Source organism: Sapajus apella, unplaced genomic scaffold (assembly GCF_009761245.1).
Source record: "Sapajus apella isolate SASKATOON/1434 unplaced genomic scaffold, GSC_monkey_1.0 scaffold38, whole genome shotgun sequence".
Lineage (NCBI taxonomy): Eukaryota > Metazoa > Chordata > Mammalia > Primates > Cebidae > Sapajus > Sapajus apella.
Genome location: NW_022436978.1, coordinates 863927 through 883511, shown reverse-complemented (window position 1 = coordinate 883511; position 19585 = coordinate 863927). Strand labels below are relative to the sequence as shown.

The 19585-nt window shown below is 47.4% G+C and overlaps 1 protein-coding gene and 1 pseudogene across 4 annotated transcripts in view; one reads left to right on the top strand and one right to left on the bottom strand.

Moving 5' to 3' along the window:
- The window catches only part of ELP6 (elongator acetyltransferase complex subunit 6), a 29380-nt gene that overhangs the window by 5260 nt on the left and 4535 nt on the right, over positions 1 to 19585 (bottom strand). For 3 of the 4 annotated variants that reach the window (XM_032297959.1, XM_032297961.1, XM_032297962.1), the window contains 4 exons: positions 14033 to 14151; positions 11405 to 11606; positions 7784 to 7930; positions 5433 to 5989 (listed from right to left, as the gene is read on the bottom strand). In XM_032297959.1, the coding sequence (XP_032153850.1) occupies positions 5861 to 5989; positions 7784 to 7930; positions 11405 to 11606; positions 14033 to 14151 (597 nt within the window). In that variant the 3' untranslated portion in view covers positions 5433 to 5860. Of the gene's footprint in view, positions 1 to 5432; positions 5990 to 7783; positions 7931 to 11404; positions 11607 to 14032; positions 14152 to 19585 lie in introns of those variants that run through there. The other variant, XM_032297960.1, reaches the window with a different exon arrangement.
- On the top strand, positions 8800 to 9103 carry LOC116564699 (annotated as a pseudogene).

Below are 19585 nucleotides of genomic sequence, written 5' to 3'. Positions count from 1 at the left end.
TTTTTTTTTTTTTTGAGACAGAGTTTCGCTCTTGTCACCCAGGCTGGAGTGCAATGGCCTTAGCCTCCCAAAGTGCTGGGATTACAGGCGTGAGGGACCGCACCCCGTGTAGACTTGCCGTTTCTGGACATTTCATATACATGGAATCATACAATATATGGTCTTTTTTTTTCTTCTGAGATGGAGTCTTTCACTGTCGCCCAGGCTGGAGTGCAGTGGCGCAATCTCAGCTCACTGCAAACCTACTGGGTCCAAGCAATTCTCCTGCCACAGCCTCCCAAGTAGCTAGGACTATAGGCTCCTGCCACCACACCCAGCTGATATTTATATTTTTAGCAGAGACCAGGTTTCCCATGTTGGCCAGGCTGGTCTTTAACTCCTGACCTCAAGTGATCTGCCCATCTTGGCCTCCCACAGTGCTGGGATCACAAATGTTAGCCACTGTGCCTGGCCTATCTTTTGTATGTGGCTTAGTAGTTTTTGGCCTCCCTACGTTGCCCAGGGTGGAGTGCAGTGGCTATTCACAGACACAATCACAGCATATTACAGCCTTGAACTCCTGGGCTCAACTGATCCTCCTGCCCCAGTCTCCTGAGCAGCTGCGACTACTGGCATGTGCCTGACTGGCATAATGCTCTTGAGGTTCACCCATGTCGCAGAATGTATCAGTACTTTAATTCCTTTTTTACTGCTGAGTAACATTCCCCTGCATAGATATACTACTTTTTTTTTTTTTTTTGAGACAAAGTCTCACTCTGTCACCCAGGCTGGAGTGCAGTGGCACAATCTTTGTTCACTGCAACCTCCGCCTCCCGGGTGCAAGCAATTCTCCTGCCTCAGCCTCCCTCCCGAGTAGCTGGGACTACAGGCGCTCACCACCATGCCCGGCTAATTTTTGTATTTTTGGTAGACACAGTGTTTCACCATATTGGGCAAGCTGGTCTCAAACTCTTGAGCTTGTGATCCGCTGGCCTCGGGCTCCCAAAGTGCTGGGATTACAGGTGTGAGCCACCACAGCCGGCTAATCCAGATACACTACATTTTTATTATCAGTTGACTTTTATCATCATTTGAATTTTTGTTTGTTTCTGAGATAGAATCTTGCTCTGTTTCCCAGGCTGATGTGCACTGGCAAAATATTGGCCCATTGCAACCTCCGCCTCCCAGGTTCAAGTGATTCTCCTGCCTCAGCCTCCCAAGTAGCTGATATTACAGGCACCCGCCACCACACCTGGCTAGCTTTTTGTATTTTTAGAAGAGATGGGTTTCACCATGTTAGCCAGGATGGTCTCCATCACCTGACCTCATGATCTGCCTGCCTCAGCCTCCCAAAGTGCTGGGATTACAGGCATAAGCCACCGTGGCAGGCGGACATTTGGATTTTTTCCACTTTTCAGTTATAATAATAAACACTGCGGTGAATATTCACATACAAGTTATTCCATGAAAGGGCCATATGTGCAAAATGACCCCCAAATGCAAAAGGAGCTGAGAAACCAAAGAACAAGACAGACAACTCCAGTTTATCAGCAGAGGGCAACTGATTAGGGAACTTACGAACAGAAGCATGGTCAGCAATAAGTCAGGTAGATCTCCGCAACATTATTCCCCAGACCCAGAGCTTATATACCATAGGAAAAGGGGTGTGTGCTCTATAGAGACAATGAAAGGCAACCCTCCAGAACAGGCCAGAAAGAGTTGCGCAGTAACATCAAGTTTGCTTTAACCTAAAGGCAGGATATATTGTGAGTACATGTTCTTGCATTAAAGACAATAAATAAACAAGGAATCAGGAGGCATTCACAGGACTGGGGTCAATCTGAGGTCAACATGGCAGATTAGCATCCAAGATGGAGTCACTTTTGTCATCACACAAGTGTTTGTGTAGAGGTGTTTTCATTTCTTTTCTTTTTTTGAGATGGAGTCTCACTCTGTCACCCAGGCTGGAGTATAGTGGCACCATTTCGGCTCACTGCAACCTCTGCCTCCCGGGTTCAAGTGATTCTCCTGCCTTAGCCTCCCAAACAGCTGGGATTACAGGCGTGTGCCACCACACCTCGCTAGTTTTTTGTCTTTTCAGTACAGACGGGATTTCACCATGTCAGCCAGGCTGGTCTCGATCTTCTGACCTTGTGATTTGCCCACCTCAGCCTCCCAAATTGCTGGGATTACAGGTGTGGGCCGTCGTGGCCGGTCCATGTTTTCATTTCTTTTGGGTAGATAGCTATGAATTGAATGGTTGAGTCATATAGTAAACCTTTATTTATTTTACTTATTTTAAAACAGGGTCTTCCTCTGTCACACAGTCTGGAGTGCAGTGGTGCAATGTCAACTCACAGCAACTTCAGCCTCCTGGGTTCAAGTGATTCTCATGCCTTAGCCTCCTGAATAGCTGGGATTACAGGTGCGTGCCAACACACCCAGCTAATTTTCTGCATTTTTAGAGATGGGGTTTCACCCTGTTTGGCCAGGGTGTTGTCTCCAACTCCTGGTCTCAAGTGAGCCACCAACCTCGGCCTCCCAAAGTGCTGGGATTACAGGCTTGAGTCACTGCGCCCAGCCTGGCTTCAACATTTTGAGAAATATCAAATTATTTTCCAAAGTGGCTGCACCATTTACATCCCCACTAGCAACGTATGAGGGTTCCAATTTCCTCACATCCTTGCTGGTACTTGTTACTGTCAGTCTTTTTGATATAGCCATTTTAGTGGCTACGTAGTGGTATCTCGTTGTGGTTTTTTTTTCTTTTCTTTCCTTGCTGCCGTGTAAAGAATTTTTTTTTTTTTTTTTTGAGATGGAGTCTTGCTTTGTCATTCAGGCTACCAGGCTAGAGTGCAGTGGCACAATCTCAGCTCACCACAGCTTCCACCTCCTGGGTTGAAGCAATTCTTCTGCCACAGCCTCCAGAGTAGCTGGGATTACAGGCATGTGCCACCATACCTGGCTATTTTTGTATTTTTAGTAGAGATGGGGTTTCACCATATTGGTCAGGCTGGTCTCAAACTACTGACTTCAGGTGACCTGCCTGCCTCAGCTCTGTATCACTGTAAACTGGCTCCACCATTCTGAAGAACAGCCTGCTAATGTGCCAGGGCCAGTTCATGCTATAATTCAGTAACAGAGTCTAAAATGTAATCACCCCTCCCTTCTCACAGGCCCCTTCGCTGGCTTATTTACAGCACTTATCATGGTCTAAGTTAAATATGTCACTTGTCAATTCTGTTAATTGCCTGTCTTCTCCTCCAGAACTTCAGTTCTACGAGCTCTGCCAGTGACCTGGTTTGCCAGGTTCTAAAAAAAACAAGTACTTGTCCTCACCCTCAAAAGGGAGAGTATATAACATTTATAACAGCATAATTGATAGCAGTAAAAACCAGAACCTACATGCCCAGAGGATAACTGAACAAACTAGAATATAATGATGGCATAAAATGCTGAGTAACTATTAAACATAAAATATTTGAGGGGAGTCTGAGGTAGGAGCATCTCCTGAGTCCAGGAGTTTAAGACTACCCTGGGCAGCAAAGCGACACCTGCCTCTACAAAAAAAAATTTTTAATTAGCCGGATGTGGTGGTGGGCACCTGTAGTACCAGCTACTCAGGATGCTGAGGTGGGAGGATCACTTGGAATTCAGGTGAGCTAAGAAGTGCCACATTGCACTCCAGCCTGGGCAATAGAGAGAATCTGTCTCAAAAAAAAAAAAATAAAATTAGTGAAAACATTTATAAACTAAGTGAAGAAACATGCTAGCAACATTTATGTCATGCAAAAAATGGTGCCTTGCCCATTCAAAATTGTAGCTCAAATAAAGTCTGCAGAAGTACTGAAGTCTTTTTTTTTTTTTTTTTTTGAGACGGAGTTTTGCTCTTGTCACCCAGGCTGGAGTGCAATGGCGCGATCTCGGCTCACCGCAACCTCCGCCTCCTGGGTTCAGTCAATTCTCCTGCCTCAGCCTCCTGAGTAGCTGGGACTACAGGCACGCGCCACCATGCCCAGCTAATGTTTTGTATTTTTAGTAGAGACGGGGTTTCACCATGTTGACCAGGATGGTCTCGATCTCTTGACCTCGTGATCCACCCGCCTCAGCCTCCCAAAGTGCTGGGATTACAGGCTTGAGCCACCGCGCCCGGCCAGTACTGAAGTCTTAATGAAAGAATCATTAGGTTAGATTCTTTAATAACTACTTTCTCTTAATTGCACTCATAACTTTCAAATATTCTATCAGGTCTACAGTATTTTGAGAATAAAAGCAGCTTACTGTTTCAGAGGGATAACATATACAATTGTATGATTTGAAGAGAAGTGTGGTAAATTCTTCCCAAAGACTAAAAATGTAAAAAGTTAAAATTAAACAACAGACATGAGCTGGGCATGGCGACATGCACCTGTAATCCCAGCTACCTGGGAGACTGAGGTGCGAGGAGCCCTTGAGCCCAGAGGGTTGTGGCTGCAGTGAGCTATGATCACACCACTGCAGTCCAGCCTGAGCAACAAGAGAGACACCATGTCTCAAAAAGAAAAGAGAAGAGGCCAGGTGCAGTGGCTCATGCCTATAATCCCAGCACTTTGGGAGGCCGAGGCGAGTGGATCACCTGAGGTCAGGAGTTCAAGACCAGCCTGGCCAACATGGCAAAAACCTGTCTCTACTAAAAATACAAAAATTAGCTGGGCGCAGTGGCACGTGCCTATAATCTCAGCTACTTGGGACGGTGAGGCAGGAGAATAGCTTGAATCTGGGAAGTGGAGGTTGCAGTGAGCTGAGATCGTGCCACGGTACTCCAGCTAGGGCAACAGAGTGAGATTCCATCTCAAAAATAAAAAAAAAAGAAAGAAAAGAAAACAGCTATGCAAGTTCCTTAGTATATAGCAAAATAGTATTATTTTTTCATTTTCTTTAAGATAAAAATTCATTGTAGTATAATTTATATACCAAAAAACACCCATTTTAAGAGAATACACTTGGTATCTACTCTGAGGTGACCTCAACTGAGGGGCTGAGTGGGACTAATTATCATCTACAGGATCCGGGAACAAGTGCTCACCTCCTGCAGTCTTCACAGGTGAGGGAGGCACCAGCTCCCCACCAAGGCCCCACCTGCTTGGCAGTAAGAACATCCCTTACCCCTCTCACCAAGGCCATACACACTTGCGCCTACACAGGGCCTCATGTGGCCAAGGCCCTGGTGTCAGGCCCTTGATGGCTAGGATTTGTTGACATAAAGGCAAGGCACCACAGAAACTGGAGAAGCTGGCGTCTGAGTTCCATAACTATCAGTCAGGAAGTGTGGACTCTGAGGCGCAGTTAACTACAGCCTGCTGTGCAGCCTGTGCGCTCCCAAACCTCTCTAGGTCTGTTTCCTCACTGGACTCAAAGGGAAAAGGAAAGTACCTTTCCAGGATGGAAACTGAACAAGACAACCCACAGGAGGCCCCAGTGTGGAAACTTACTTTATTCCAGCCATGACTGTCCTAGTTGTCACCCTGCATACCTGCCATCCGGGACTATTTCCTGGCTGGCACATTTATACCCACTTTGGCTTTGAAAGGCACATCAACCAAGAATAGACAGCTGGGACAAAGGCATATTTAAACAAAGGCTCCAAAGGACCCCATTCGCTGGAGTCTAGCATCCAGCCTCTCTTTCAGCAGAAGTAGGATCGTGGTCCCTTGTTGTGTTTTCCGAACAGGGCCCAGAATAGCCAAGGTATGCCATCACTGCAGCATTCAACTCTCCCTGATCACCGTGGAGTCACCAGTCCAGCCCAAAATACTACTACAGAGGAGAACCTCTCACTAGGTTGCGCTATCTTCCACGTCCAAAAACAGTCCCATGTAACTTTAGCTGCTCCGAAATCAGATCACAGAACAGCAGGAGACATTCCTTTGGCAAAAAAGGACACGCTTCTGTCCTGTATCTTATACTGGTAAGTGAGGCTCTGATCCCGCTGAGATGTAGACTGCGATGGTCTCCTCCACAGGATCCTCAGCTACAGAGACAGAGAGGAATGAAAGAGGGACAGCCACCTTGGGAACCTGCTCTACTGGGAACCCCACCCTGCCTTCTCTGTGATCTTCAGCTGAGGCCTCTATGAGATCACAGTCAGACGTGCCACCTGGTAATGGGGCCAACTTGTAAAATAAAGCCTATCACCAGCTAACTACAATAAAGAGTTCCCGTCCATTACAAAAGTCATATTTGCTCAATACAGAAAATGTGAAAGAGAAGAAAAAGGAGAAGGAAGGAAAAAGTCTTTCGTAGAAAGACCCTTATTTTTATGTTATTTTATTTATTTTGAAGCAGAGTCTCACTCCGTTGCCCAGGCCAGAGTGCAGTGACACAATCTTGGCTCACTGCAACATCCACCTCCAGAGTTCAAGAGAATCTCCTGCCTCAGCCTCCCAAGTAGCTGGATTACAGACGTGTGCCACCAGGCCCCGCTAATTTTCGTATTTTTAGTAGAGGCGGGGTTTCACTATATTGCCCAGGCTGGTCTGGAACTCTGACCTCAGGTGATCTGCCCAAAGTGCTGGGATTACAGGCGTGAACTACCGCACCTGGCTGTTCTTCTTTTTTCTTTTTTTTTTTGAGATGGAGTTTTGCTCTTGTTGCCCAGGCTGGAGTGTAATGTCGCGATGTTAGTCAGGCGGGTGGTGAACTTCTGACCTCCAGTGATCTACCACCTCTGCCACCCAAAGTGCTGGAATTACATGCACGTGCCACCATGCCCAGCCCCTTAGTTCTTTTTTCTAAACATGGTTTTGTAATTGTGGGCTAATTTTGAAAATCACATTAGAGGCCAGGCACGGTGGTTTACGCCTGTAAAGCACTTTGGGAGGCTGAGGCGGGCAGATCATGAGGTCAGGAGTTCGAGACGAGCCTGACCAACATGGTGAAACCCTGTCTCTACTAAAAATATAAAAACATGGGCCAGGCATGGTACCACACGCCTATAATCCCAACTACCCAGGAAGCTGAGGCAGAAGAATCACTTGAACCTGGGAGGCGGAGGCTGCAGTGAGCTGAGATCGTGCTACTGTACTCCAGCCACCTGGGAGACAGAGCAAGACTCCATATCAAAAAAAGAAAAAAAATCACATTAGAATTTGTACATTCAATGCAGAGGCCCAGGAAGACTAGATACCTGTTTTTGTTTGTTTGTTTGAGATGAAGTCTTGCTCTGTCACCGGAGCTGGAGTGCAATGGTGCAATCTCGGCTCACTGCAACCTCTGCCTCCCAGGTTCAAGCGATTCTCGTGCCTCAGCCTCCCAAGTAGCTGGGACTACTTATGTATTTTTATTAGAGATGGGATTTCACCATGTTGGCCAGACTGGTCTCCAACTCCTGACCTCAAGTCATCTGCCTGCCTCGGCCTCCCAAAGTGCTGGGAGTACAGGCATGAGCCACTGCACCCAGCCCCTGGTCATTATTTTAAAAGGAACAGTGTTGACCTGAATGGACAATGCCTGCTGCAGTGCTGCAGAGAATTTTGCTGTTATTTGATGGCATGCCCCTGCATTCCACTCTAGACAACTGTCTCCTCTTTAAGAGTGCTCCACTTTGGTCACAAATGGGACTCCCATGGAAAATGTGTGCTGGTCCATGAGGCTAAGCACCATTTTGAGCAGATCTCTGACCTGAAGTCTCACAATTTCCAATGTTTCCCTTCCACCTAATGTTCAGTCCCAACCAGACAGTCCCTCAGGCCCTACTCTCCCTTATGCAGTCGTGAATCATAGGTACACGGGCAAGCAGCCCGTTGCCCAGTGGGTCCCTGCGTACCTGCCCATGCACATCCCTGCAGAAGCCAGTGGCCAGGCCCTCAGCCCGCAGGATCAGGTGGCTCTGATGACTGAGGCCATTCAGCAGGATGTCATTCTCCTCATCCTCCACATCTCCACTGTCGTGCACAAGGACCACCACATTTCCCTGCAGCAGATACAAGATGGAAACCTGGTCCTTATTGGAAGGGACACCCAGAGTCAGAGAGCACCAGCCTCTCATTGCCTCTACTCCCCTGAACATCCTCACAGGTCACCCTCCCTGCTGCTGCTACAGCCAGCCCCTACCTGGGCTCCCAGACCCTAATTCCAGTCATCTACTGGACAATTTCACCATCAGAGCCAACCTTTATTTTCAGCTCACTTCATCTAAACCAAGCTCACCCTGCAGTCTTCAAAATGAGCTCCTCTCCTGAATTCCTGAATGTTACTAAAGTGTCACCATCCTGCTAGGCACCTACTCATTCAGGCGACAGTTCCTGAATACTCAGTGTACAAGATCCCACAGTAGGAATAACAAGTGAGAGATATGGGCCCCGGAGACAGACAGATGCTCACAATACAGGATGATAAGGCCAAGGCGGAGGGAAGCATAAGGTATACGGGGAGCACAAAGACAAGGCCGGGCGCAGTGGCTCACAGCTGTCATCTCAGCACTTTGGAAGGCCAAGGGATCACCTGAGGTCAGGAGTTGGAGACCAGCCTGGCCAACATGGTAAAACCCTGTCTCTATTAAAAATATTTTTAAAAATTAGCCAGGCATGCTGGCGGGCACCTGTAATCCCAGCTACTTGGGAGGCTGAGGCAAGAGAATCGCTTCAACCTGGGAGTCAGAGGTTGGGCCACTGCACTCCATCCTGGGCAACAAGAGCAAAACTCTGTCTCAAAAAAAAAAAAAAGAATAGTGACAAAAAAGAAAAACAGTAAGTGGCTCCTGTAGGGGTGCAAAGCAGCGTGGCTGGGATCTGAGCTGGGGCTCTGTCCCTGCTGGGCTGTGGCCCTGGCTGGACAGCTGTCATGAAACTCATCGCCACCGAAGACCTCCAGGGAAAGCTGCAGCAGGACCTGGAGGTGGAGCATGTGGAGGTGGAGGACGTGACCCTCAACCGTTGTGCGTGCAGCTTCTGAGTCCTGGTGGTGTCGGCCAAGTTCAAGGGGAAGCTGCTGTTTCAGGGACAATGGCGGGTGAATGTGTGCCTAGCCGGAGGCTTCCGCACATCCATGCCTTTGAGCAGAAAACCCTGACCCCCCGAGCAGTAGGCCTTTGAGCGGCAGAAATGAGGGACTGGCACCTGCACAGCCGTTAAATTATGAATCAGGATCAGATAAAAAAAAAAAAAAGTAAAAAGAATGAAGCAGATCCATGTGTTATTTTGGGGCAATGGATCGTATATACTGCATATTACTAAATGAAATATACTGTGTATTACTAAATGAAAACAAAATATACAGTGTGGATAGCAGGTTACCAGAAATATGAAGGAAAATGCAGGCAGACAAATATGTGCATGTACTTTGAGAGGCCAAGGCAGGAGATCACCTGAGGCCAGGGGTTCAAGATCAGCCTAGTCAACACAGCGAGACCAAGTCTCTACAAAAAGTTAAAAAAAAAAGAAAAAACACAAATATGTGCGTAATTGTACAGACTGGCTGGAAGGATACACGTTGGAGGGAGGGGGAGAGACAGCAGCACTTTTTGCTAAAGTACACTTTATGCTGTTCCTCTGTTCCTTTTTTTTTTTTTAAGCGATGCCCAAGTTTTACTTTTTCTTTTTTTTTTTTTTGAGATGAAATCTTGCTCTGTCACCCAGGCTGAAGTGCACTGGCGTGATCTCAGCTCACTGCAACCTCCATCTCCTGGGTTCCACCAATTCTCCTGCCTCAGCCTCCCAAGTAGCTGGGATTACAGGCACCCACCACCACACCCAGCTGTATTTTTAGTAGGGACAAGGTTTCACCATGTTGGCCAGGCTGGTCTCAAACTCCTAACCTTGTGATCCTCCCACCTCAGCGTCCCAAAGTGCTGGGATTACAGGCGTGGGCCACTGCACCCAGCCAAGTTTTACTTTTTCCAACTAAAAAAAGTATTCTTACAAAAAGAGGGTAGTAGCAGGTCAAAGACCCAGCTGGGGTGTGGAGGGTAGTTTTGGCTACTTACTCTTACCCCCCAATCCAGACTGTGCCTTCCACACTCCTGACAGTTCCTCCTCCTCCCATTCTTTCTGCATTACCCTGGCTCCTTGCTCTGCAACCATAGCCAGGACAGCTTCTTCCAGGCAGGACTTTGAACACAGGTGTCCAATACACACTGTTGGATACCCGCATGCCTGGCTAACTCAGCTTATCTCTCCCACTGCTCTGCAAGCTCAGCCTGACCACACCATGCCAATATCCACACGTTCCTGCCAGCCGTACCACTGCACACTGACAAATGGCTACCGTGGGCCAGACACCGTGCTGGCATGTTACAAGCTTCATCTCACTTCACTCTTGCAGTCAGGTACCTGTGAGGTAGTCACCACAGTCATGAGATGAACCAGACTAACTCCAACTTAGATGTGAAGCTGACTGGCTCCATCTTGGCTTCTCCCCGACCATTTCTCCCTTGAATGTATACCTGGACCACACTGTGCTGGGCCATGTTGTGCTTAGAACTATAGAAACATATAACCGTTGTAACCATATCCTGCTTGACAAGCCCACTTGCTATTGTGAATACCCCCTTGATTGATTGTATGGTAAGTACTGAATGCCCCCCCTTGGTAACCAGCAATCATGGGAACCGCTTGTGTATACCCTCCTTAATCAACAATCACGGGAGCCTCCTTTCCTAACTTGCTTATTCTGCTTCTGTAAAATTCCACTTTGCCCCCCTTCAGCCTGAGCAACCTATAAAAGGAAATCAAACCCCTTCCTTGGGGCCAAGAGATTTTGAGCGTGAGCTGACTCTTGGTCGCTGGCAATAAAGGACTCACAATCAAGATTTCAGAGTGTGGCGCTTTCCATACAACTTGCTCGGACACAACAGTTATTCCTGTTTTACTGATTGGCCTATTATAATTGTTAAAACTCTATTATGGCTGTGAGTGCAGTAGTATTTACATCTAATTGATCACAATCAGTTACAGATTTCTTTGTTCCTTCTCCGCTCCCACTGCTTCACCTGACTAGCCAAAAGAAAACAAAAACTCCAAAATCTCTATTATGGGAAAATCTGTTTGTCCCTCCTAACTTGGTAATAAAGGTAATGTTGTATATCCTATGCTTGTATTGCCCTTTATAATTTTTAAAGTAGCTCATACTCATTAACTTAGCGGATCTATAAAATACACTCAGGGACAATAATAACTTGCCCCAGGACACACAGGCTATGTGTGGCAGACCTGGGACTGCAGTGGTGCCCTATGTGACCAGCCCACTGAACGAAATGTTCATCATCACTTTACTTTGGGGGTGCTTTACTTTTCAGCAACGGCAGGTAAGGGATAGCACTGTGGCTGGTGTACAAGCTTTCTGGGCACCAAAACTCCAAGCAAATAAAATGATCACACCAAATGAGTCTGGACCTATCTGAGCTCCTAGAGGTCACAGGTGGGCGCACAGAAGGCAGTTCCATTAGTACCTTTAGTTCCCAGCACACGGTGGCTCTGCAGTAGTGAATAAAGTCCAGCACAGCCACCGCCCCCAGGCCCAGGCTCAGGAGCACACTGAGGTCGTCCACCAGCAGCACCGGGTAGGTCCACCCAGCCTCTCCACTGTCTACTGGCTTCAGGGCCTCCCGTACAAACTCAAACAATGGTTTCAAGTTCCCAGCATTGGCCTCCCTGGAGAGACAGGACAAAAGTTACCAGACTTCACTCCACAGATGTTTACCAAGGACAAGTAGCACCACAGATGAGGGCCAGGGGAGATAAAAAACTGTATCACTTCTTGGCAACAAAGAGTTCATGATCTGATTAGAAAGAAAAGACATGCACATGTGCAGGAATAATTTTACTCCAATTCAAATATTTCCTGAGGCCTACTAAGTATAAAGTACTGTGATAGAAACTGGGGGACACAAAAATAATCAGCTCCTAGGGTCCTTGAGAGACATCACACATAGCCAGGTATGGTGGCTCACGCCTGTAATCCCAGCACTTTGGGAGGCTGAGGTGGGCGGATCGCTTGAGGTCAGTAGTTCAAGACCAGCCTGGCCAACATGGTGAAACCCTGTCTCTACAAAAAATACAAAAATTAGCCAGGCATGGTGGCATGCACCTGTAATCCCAGCTACCTGGGAGGCTAAGGCATGAGAATCGCTTGAACCTGGGAGGTGGAGGTTGCAGTGAGCCAAGACTGAGATCACACCACTGCACTCCAGCCTGGGCAACAGAATGAGACTGTCTCAAAAAAAAAGAAAAAAAAAAAGAGACTCCAATCTAGCCATTTGTATTTGACTTCTGAAGTAAAAAAAGAGAGACTCCATAAAGCCACTCAACCTAAGAGCTTAAGGCACCTGGAAGATCAATGTGGACTGCGCAGGCAAAAGCCTTCCCAGGAGGTTAAACAGGGCGGGCACAGTACATCACACCTTGTAATCCCAGCACTTTGGGAGGCCAAGGTGGGAGGATCATTTGAGCCCAGGAGTTCAAGAACAGCCTAGGCAACAAAATGGGACCATGTCTCTACAAAAAAATTTTTTAATTAGCCGGCCATGGTGGCATGACCCTGCAGTCCCAACTACTCAGGAGGCTGAGAAGAGAGGAGTGCCTGAGCCCAGGAGGTCGAGACTGCAGGGAGCTGTGTTTGCACCACTGCACTTCAGCCTGGACAACAGAGCAAGACCTTGTCTCAAAAAAATAATGAAAATAGGAAGTTAAATAGCAACTCAGGTGCCCTGATGGTAAGCGACAATGGCCTAAAGGCTTTTGTAAAGGTAACAGACTTGACTTGTTTCTGACAAGCCAACTTGCCCATCTCCATCTTCTCCAGTGACTATCCTAGTCATCATTTCTCAGCAATGAGTGGAGGAACAGAGCTCAGGGCCTACTGCCGTATGCTCCAGGGATGAGTCTCCTGCACTGGGTTAACTTCACTAACAATGAGGACATCCCTCCATCCCTTAGGAGGAGGTGTAACTAGCCCCTACCTTCAAATGGAAGCCCCAGGTCAGAGGTGCTAAGGAGTATGTGTGAGGTCACACACAGGGTCAGAAAACATGGCCTCACAGCACCACATAAGGCTGTGTGTGTCTGAGAGAGGAGGCAGTGGGGGGAAGTTCCAGAATCTTCACAGAGCTATGTTTGTGGCCAATGTTCAGAAAGGAGGAAAAGCAGGAAAACCAATCTCAGGCCTGCGTTGTTGAATATCAAACCAGGGGACAAATTTTTTCTTAAACATCCAGAGAGTAAATATTTTAGCCTTGCAGGTCATACGGTCCCAACCACTCAACTCTATTTGTTTTTGTAGTGTAAAAACAGCCAGGGACAACATGCAAACAAATGAATGTGGCTGTATTCCAATAAAATTTTATTTACAAAAAAAAAAAAAAAAGAATTTTTTTTTTTTTTTTTTGGAGACGGAGTTTCGCTCTTGTTACCCAGGCTGGAGTGCAATGGCGCGATCTCGGCTCACCGCAACCTCCGCCTCCTGGGTTCAGGCAATTCTCCTGCCTCAGCCTCCTGAGTAGCTGGGATTACAGGCACGCGTCACCACGCCCAGCTAATTTTTTGTATTTTTAGTAGAGACGGGGTTTCACCATGTTGACCAGGATGGTCTCGATCTCTTGACCTTGTGATCCACCCGCCTCGGCCTCCCAAAGTGCTGGGATTACAGGTGTGAGCCACCCCGCCCAGCCAAAATAAAGAATTTTTTAAAAGACAAAACATTTTTTAAAAATACAAACAAAACAAATTTATTTACAAAAACAGGCAGCTGACTCATAGCCCAGTTTGCTGACTCCTGTATCAAGCCAAGTACAGAGCACAGGCACATGCTAGGCTCTAAGCTGGGGCTGGAAAACACAGCGAAGCATATCGTTTTGCCATCCTTCCAGCAAATGATCCTCTCTAGAGCTTTTGGGACAATGTCCACTCTCAGCCCCATGATAAGAGCCAGCATTTGATGATGCTGCAACACCAGATGAAGCGTCTGACTCCTGAAACCAGTTCTATCCTCCTACACAGTAAGAAGGAATCACGCAGCAACCAAGAACCCTGCCTGGGCCCACCCGCCAAGTGTGTGCTTCTTGGGCTGCAGACTGACTGACCTGAGAAACTGCAGGGGGTGCGGCTTCTCTTGAGCCTGGAAGAAGATGTCCACTGCAGACTTGAGTCCCTCGAGGAACACAAGCTGCCCGCGCTCCCGCGCCATGGTCAGGTTGACACCCTAAACATGACAGAGAGAGTGAGTTACTGTGCCTTGTAGGGGAACCCATCAGACTAGATGCCAGCTTGGAAGAGGGCACAAGACATCTTCCAAACATGGCAGAAGTGGATCTGTCCACTCAATGTACAGGCTTGTCTTCATCCCCCTGGGAGCTCTCAACCCACAATCCTCCACCTGTTTTCAGATGCGCACTGCCATTTAATTGTCACATTAAAAGAAAAACTAGCTGGGCATGGTGGCACATGCCTGGAGTCCCAACTACTTGGGAGGCTGAGGCAGGCGGATTTTTTGAGTCCAGGAGTTTGAGACCAGCTTGGGCAACAGGGAGAGACCTCGTCTCTACAAATAGATTTAAAAAATTAGCCAAGTGCAATTTGCACCTGTAGTCTCAGCAACTCAGGAGGCTGAGGTGGGAGGACCACGTGGGCCCAGGAAGTCAAGGCTGCAGTGAGCCAATGATCACGCCACTGCACTCCAGCCTGAACAAGAGCTCAAAACCCTGTCTCAAAAAGACGCAAAAAACAAAAACCTAGGCCTGGTGCAGTGGCTCACGCCTATTATCCCAGTACTTTGGGAGGCCAGGATGGGTGAATCACCTGAGGTCTGGAGTTCGAGACCAGCCTGACCAACATGGAGAAACTCCGTCTCTACTAAAAATACAAAATTGGCCAGGCGCGGTGGCTCAGGCCTGTAATCCCAGCACTTTGGGAGGCCGAGGCAAGTGGATCACGAGGTCAAGAGATCAAGACCATAGTGAAACCCCGTCTCTAGGAAAAAAAAAAAAAAAATTAGATGGGCATGGTGGCACATGTCTGTAATCCCAGTTACTCGGGAGGCAGAGGCTGCAGTGAGCCGAGACCATGCCATTGCTCTCCATCCTGGGCAACAAAAGTGAAACTCTGTCTCAAAAAAAAAAAAAAAGGGGGCAGAGCATGGTGGCTCACCCCTGTAATCCTTTTGTAAAGACAGGGTCTCACTAAGTTGCCCAGGCTGGTCTTGAACTCCTGGGCCAAGGTGAGCCTCCCACCTCAGCCTCCCAAAGTGTTGGGATTATATGCATGAGCCACTCACCCACCAGCTCAATGCTGTTTTTATCTTTTTCTTGAAACGGAGTCTCACTGTCGCCCAGGCTGGAGTATAGTGGCATGATCTCAGCTCCCTGCAACCTCAGCCTCCTGGGTTCAAGCTATTTTTTCTGCCTCAGCGTCCCAAGTAGTTGGGACTACAGGGCACGCCACCACGCCCAGCTTATTTTTGTATTTTTAGTAGAGACGGGGTTTTACCATACTGACCACACTGGGGGGTTTTAATTTATAATGGTGATACAAACTTTCATCTTTAAATGTATGTATTTATAAAATTAAACATATTTAAAAACAAGTAATAATAAAACAAGATGATGGCTAGTCAAAGTCTGGAAAATGCCAGTGTAGAAATAAGGGCCCACACTTGTTTTTTTTTCCCCTACTGTTGTTGCTCAGGCTAGAGTGCAATGGAGCAATCTCAGCTCACCATAACCTCCACCTCCCAGATTCAAGCAATTCTCCTGCCTCAGCCTCCCCAGTAGCTGGGACTATAGGCATGCGCCTCCATGCCCAGCTAATTTTGCATTTTTACTAGAGACGGGGTTTCACCATGTTGGCCAGGCTGGTTTTGAACTCCTGACCTCAGGTGACCCACCCGCCACATCCTCCAAAAGTGCTGAGATTACAGGCGTGAGCCACCGCACCTGGCCAAGGGCCCACACTTTTTGCTCTGTTTATCTGTCAGTGGCATGGGACCTTAAGATTGTTTTGAGGTTTGAAAGAGCACAACTCATGGACTGTAACTGTCAGGCTGCCTGGAACACAGTAAGAACTGAGTACAAATAAGTCCTCCTTCTCTTCTAACTGGGGCAGTGCTCTCATAAGTATTCCACCAATATAAACTCTTTAAAAAAAAAAAAAAAAAAAAAAGATCAGGCTGGGCACGGTAGCTCATGCCTGTAAATTCCAGCACTTTGGTAGGCTGAGGCGGTTGGATTAACTGAGGTCAGGAGTTCGAGGCCAGCCTGACCAACATGGTGAAACCCCGTCTCTAGTAAAAATGCAAAATTAGCTGGGCATGGAGGCGCATGCCTATAGTCCCAGCTACTGGGGAGGCTGAGGCAGGAAAACTGCTTGAACCTGGGAGGAGGAGGCTGCAGTAAGCTGAGATCGCGCCACTGCACTCCAGCCTGGGTGACAAGAGCGAAACTCCGCCAAAAAAAAAAAAAAGGCCGGCAGAAATTTAGTACGTTTATCCCTGCTCAGACCAGGACTACATTTTTTTCTTTTTCATTTTTTACTCGTCACTGACTTGAAGCTCAAGATTTTTTTTTTTTTTTTGATACAGAGTCTCATTCCATTGCCCAGCCTGAGTGTAGTGATGCAATCTCAGCTCACTGAAATCTCTGCCTCCCAGGTTCAAATGATTCTTGTGCCTCAACCTCCCGTGTATCTGGGATTACAGGTATGTGCCACCACACTCGGCTAATTTTTGTTATTTTCAGTAGAGACGGGGTTTCACCATATTGACCAGGCTGGTCTGGAACTCCTGGACCCAAGTGATCCACCCGCCTCGGCCTCCCAAAGTGCTGGGATTACAGGTGTGAGCCACTGCGCTTGGCGTCAAGGACTTCTTAAATATGGTTCTTCATGAACTGCCATCCAATTAAGTACCCCTTTAAGACGCCTGATTAAAATGCAGCTCCCTAGCGTGGCATGGTAGCTCATGCCTGTAGTCTCAGCTACTTGGGAGGCTGAGGCAGACAAATCTCTTGAACCTGGGAGGTGGAGGTTGCAGTAAGCCAAGATTGCACCATTGCACTCTAGCCTGGGCAACAAGAGTGAAACTCCAACTCAAAAAAAAAAAAAAAAAAAAAAAAAAAAGATCCCTGAGTCTAACTTCAGACCTCCAGAAGAGGGCAGAGCTCAGGATCTACATCTTAACAAACACCCAGGGATGGTGATGCATCTAAATGTGTAATCCACTGCTCCATCTGTGCAGAAATAGGTCACATGGGGCTGGGCGTGGTGACTAATACCTGTAATCCCAGCACTTTGAGAGGCTGAGCCAGGAGGATTCCTTGAACTTAGGAGTTTAAGATCATCCTGGGAAACATAGGCAGACCCATTCTCTATAAAAAAGGGAAGGGAGGGAGGGAGGGATGGAGGACATGCAACTCTTTAGACTTTCCATGCCCCTACATCAGGTCTCAATTGCTTATTCACACACAAATCGCCCAGGGTCCTCCACTGTCCAGGATCATTTGTTCCAAAAGCTGCAGCTGACAGAGAAAAAGCCTCCTGATCATCACCTTTGCTCTTGCTCACTACCAGTGTATTCATGTAAGTGCAACAATATGGCATGAGTATAGAAGCTCACGCCCCAGTACTTCACATGCCAAGTACTGTGCATGCCATTCCTGCTACGCTGATCATTCAAAGGTAAAAGAAAAATTGGCCAGTTTAGACTGCAAACACACATCTGTCTCATCTGAAACGCAGATCCAGTGGCCGTAATGTCATGCTATCATGCTACAGAGACCTGCAATCCAACATGTTTTGTTTCCTTTTTTTTTTGAGACAGAGTTTTTGCTCTTGTGGCCCAGGCTGGAGTGCAATGGCACAATCTCAGCTCACTGCAATCTCTGCCTCCCAGGTTCAAGCGATTCTTCTGCCTAAGTAATACTATTTATTACTTTAGTAAATAAGTACATTATTTACTAAAAATACAAATAAATTTCATATTTTTAGTAAAGATGGGGTTTCTCCACGTTGGTCAGGCTTGTCTCGAACTCCTAACCTCAGGTGATCCGCCTGCCTTGGCCTCCTAAAGTGCTGGGATTACAGGCGTGAGCCACTGCACCTGGCCAACGCAACATGTTTTCTTTACATCCTGATTGTTCTCCGTGGGCTCCTGGCCTGATGTCTAACACAGGAAGTTCTCCCTTCTCTTCAACGGATGGGAAAGAAAGAATCTACCATCCTCTTGCCCCCTCATTTGCTTCTGCCCAACAGAGAGGAGGCAGTGACTTGGTCTGCCATTAGCCAGGCGGGTGGTGTGTGCCTGTAGAGCGAGACATCCAGTAAGACTGGATGTGATTGATTGATTGATTGATTGATTGACATGGAGTCTTGCTCTTTCACCCAGGCTGGAGTGCAGTGGCGTGATCTTGGATCACTGTAACTTCCGCCTCCCAGGTTGAAGTGATTCTCATGCCTCAGCCTCTGGAGTAGCTGGGATTACAGGCATGAGCCATCATGCCTGGATCCTCTAAGAACTAAATGAGTAGAATGCATGCCCCATGAGTGACCGATTCCAAAGTGTTAGGATAAAAGGCATGGGCCTCCACCCCTGGCAGCTGAGAATTTTTATAATGACTAGGTCTTGGGTTTTGTCAAATGCTTTTTTTGCATCAAGTGATATGATCATATGAATTTGTTTCTTCAGCCTAGGGTGGATTACAATAGTTGATTTTTTTTTTTTTTTTTGAGATGGAGTCTTGCTCTGTTGCCAGGCTGGAGCACAGTGGCGTGATCTCAGCTCACTGCAACCTCCACAACCCGGGTTCAAGCGATTCTCCTGCCTCAGTCTCCCGAGTAGCTGGGATTACAGGGGTGCGCCACCACGCCCAGCTAATTTTTGTATTTTTGGTAGAGACAGGGTTTCACCATGTTGGCCAGGATAGTCTCGATTTCTTGACCTCATGATCTTCCCGCCTCAGGCTCCCAAAGTGCTGGGATTACAGGCGTAAGCCATCATGCCCAGCCAATAGTTTATTTTCAAACGTTGAATCAACTTTGCAAAACTGTAATAAACCCAAGTGTGGTGTATCGTTCTGCTTATATATTTCTGGACTTGATTTGCTTATGTTTTTTGGCGGGGGCTGCATCTCTGGGAGAGATTATTTTTTTCCTTTTTTTTGAGATGGTGTCTCACTCTAGGAGCACACACCACCTGTCCAGCTAATTTTTGTATTTTTAGTAGAGACAGGGTTTTGCCATGTTGACCAGGCTGGTCTCAAACTCCTGACCTCAGGTAATCTACCTGCCTCGGCCTCCCAAAGTGCTGGGATTACAGGTGTGAGTCACCATGCCAGGCCCAAGACTGGCATTTTAAAGACCACTGCTAAAGAATAGCCAGGTTCTCTACCTCTCTAAGGCTGGCCTGTCTGGGAAAAAAAAAATCAAAAACAAAAAACAGCCCTTCAGCTCCCATTTTCAGGCAGTAAAGTACACCTGGTCTTTACTAACTACCTAACCTGGGTAATGGCCCAGGTTAGGTCAGGAAGTTCATCAGCCTCTTGGCCATCTGATTCTTGCCTGCCTGTGTCTGAGGTGGTGAGGGGCAGGAAACAAAAGTGTCTCTCCCCACATTGGGGTCTGATGCCCTAGACTTAAGGAAAGACAGT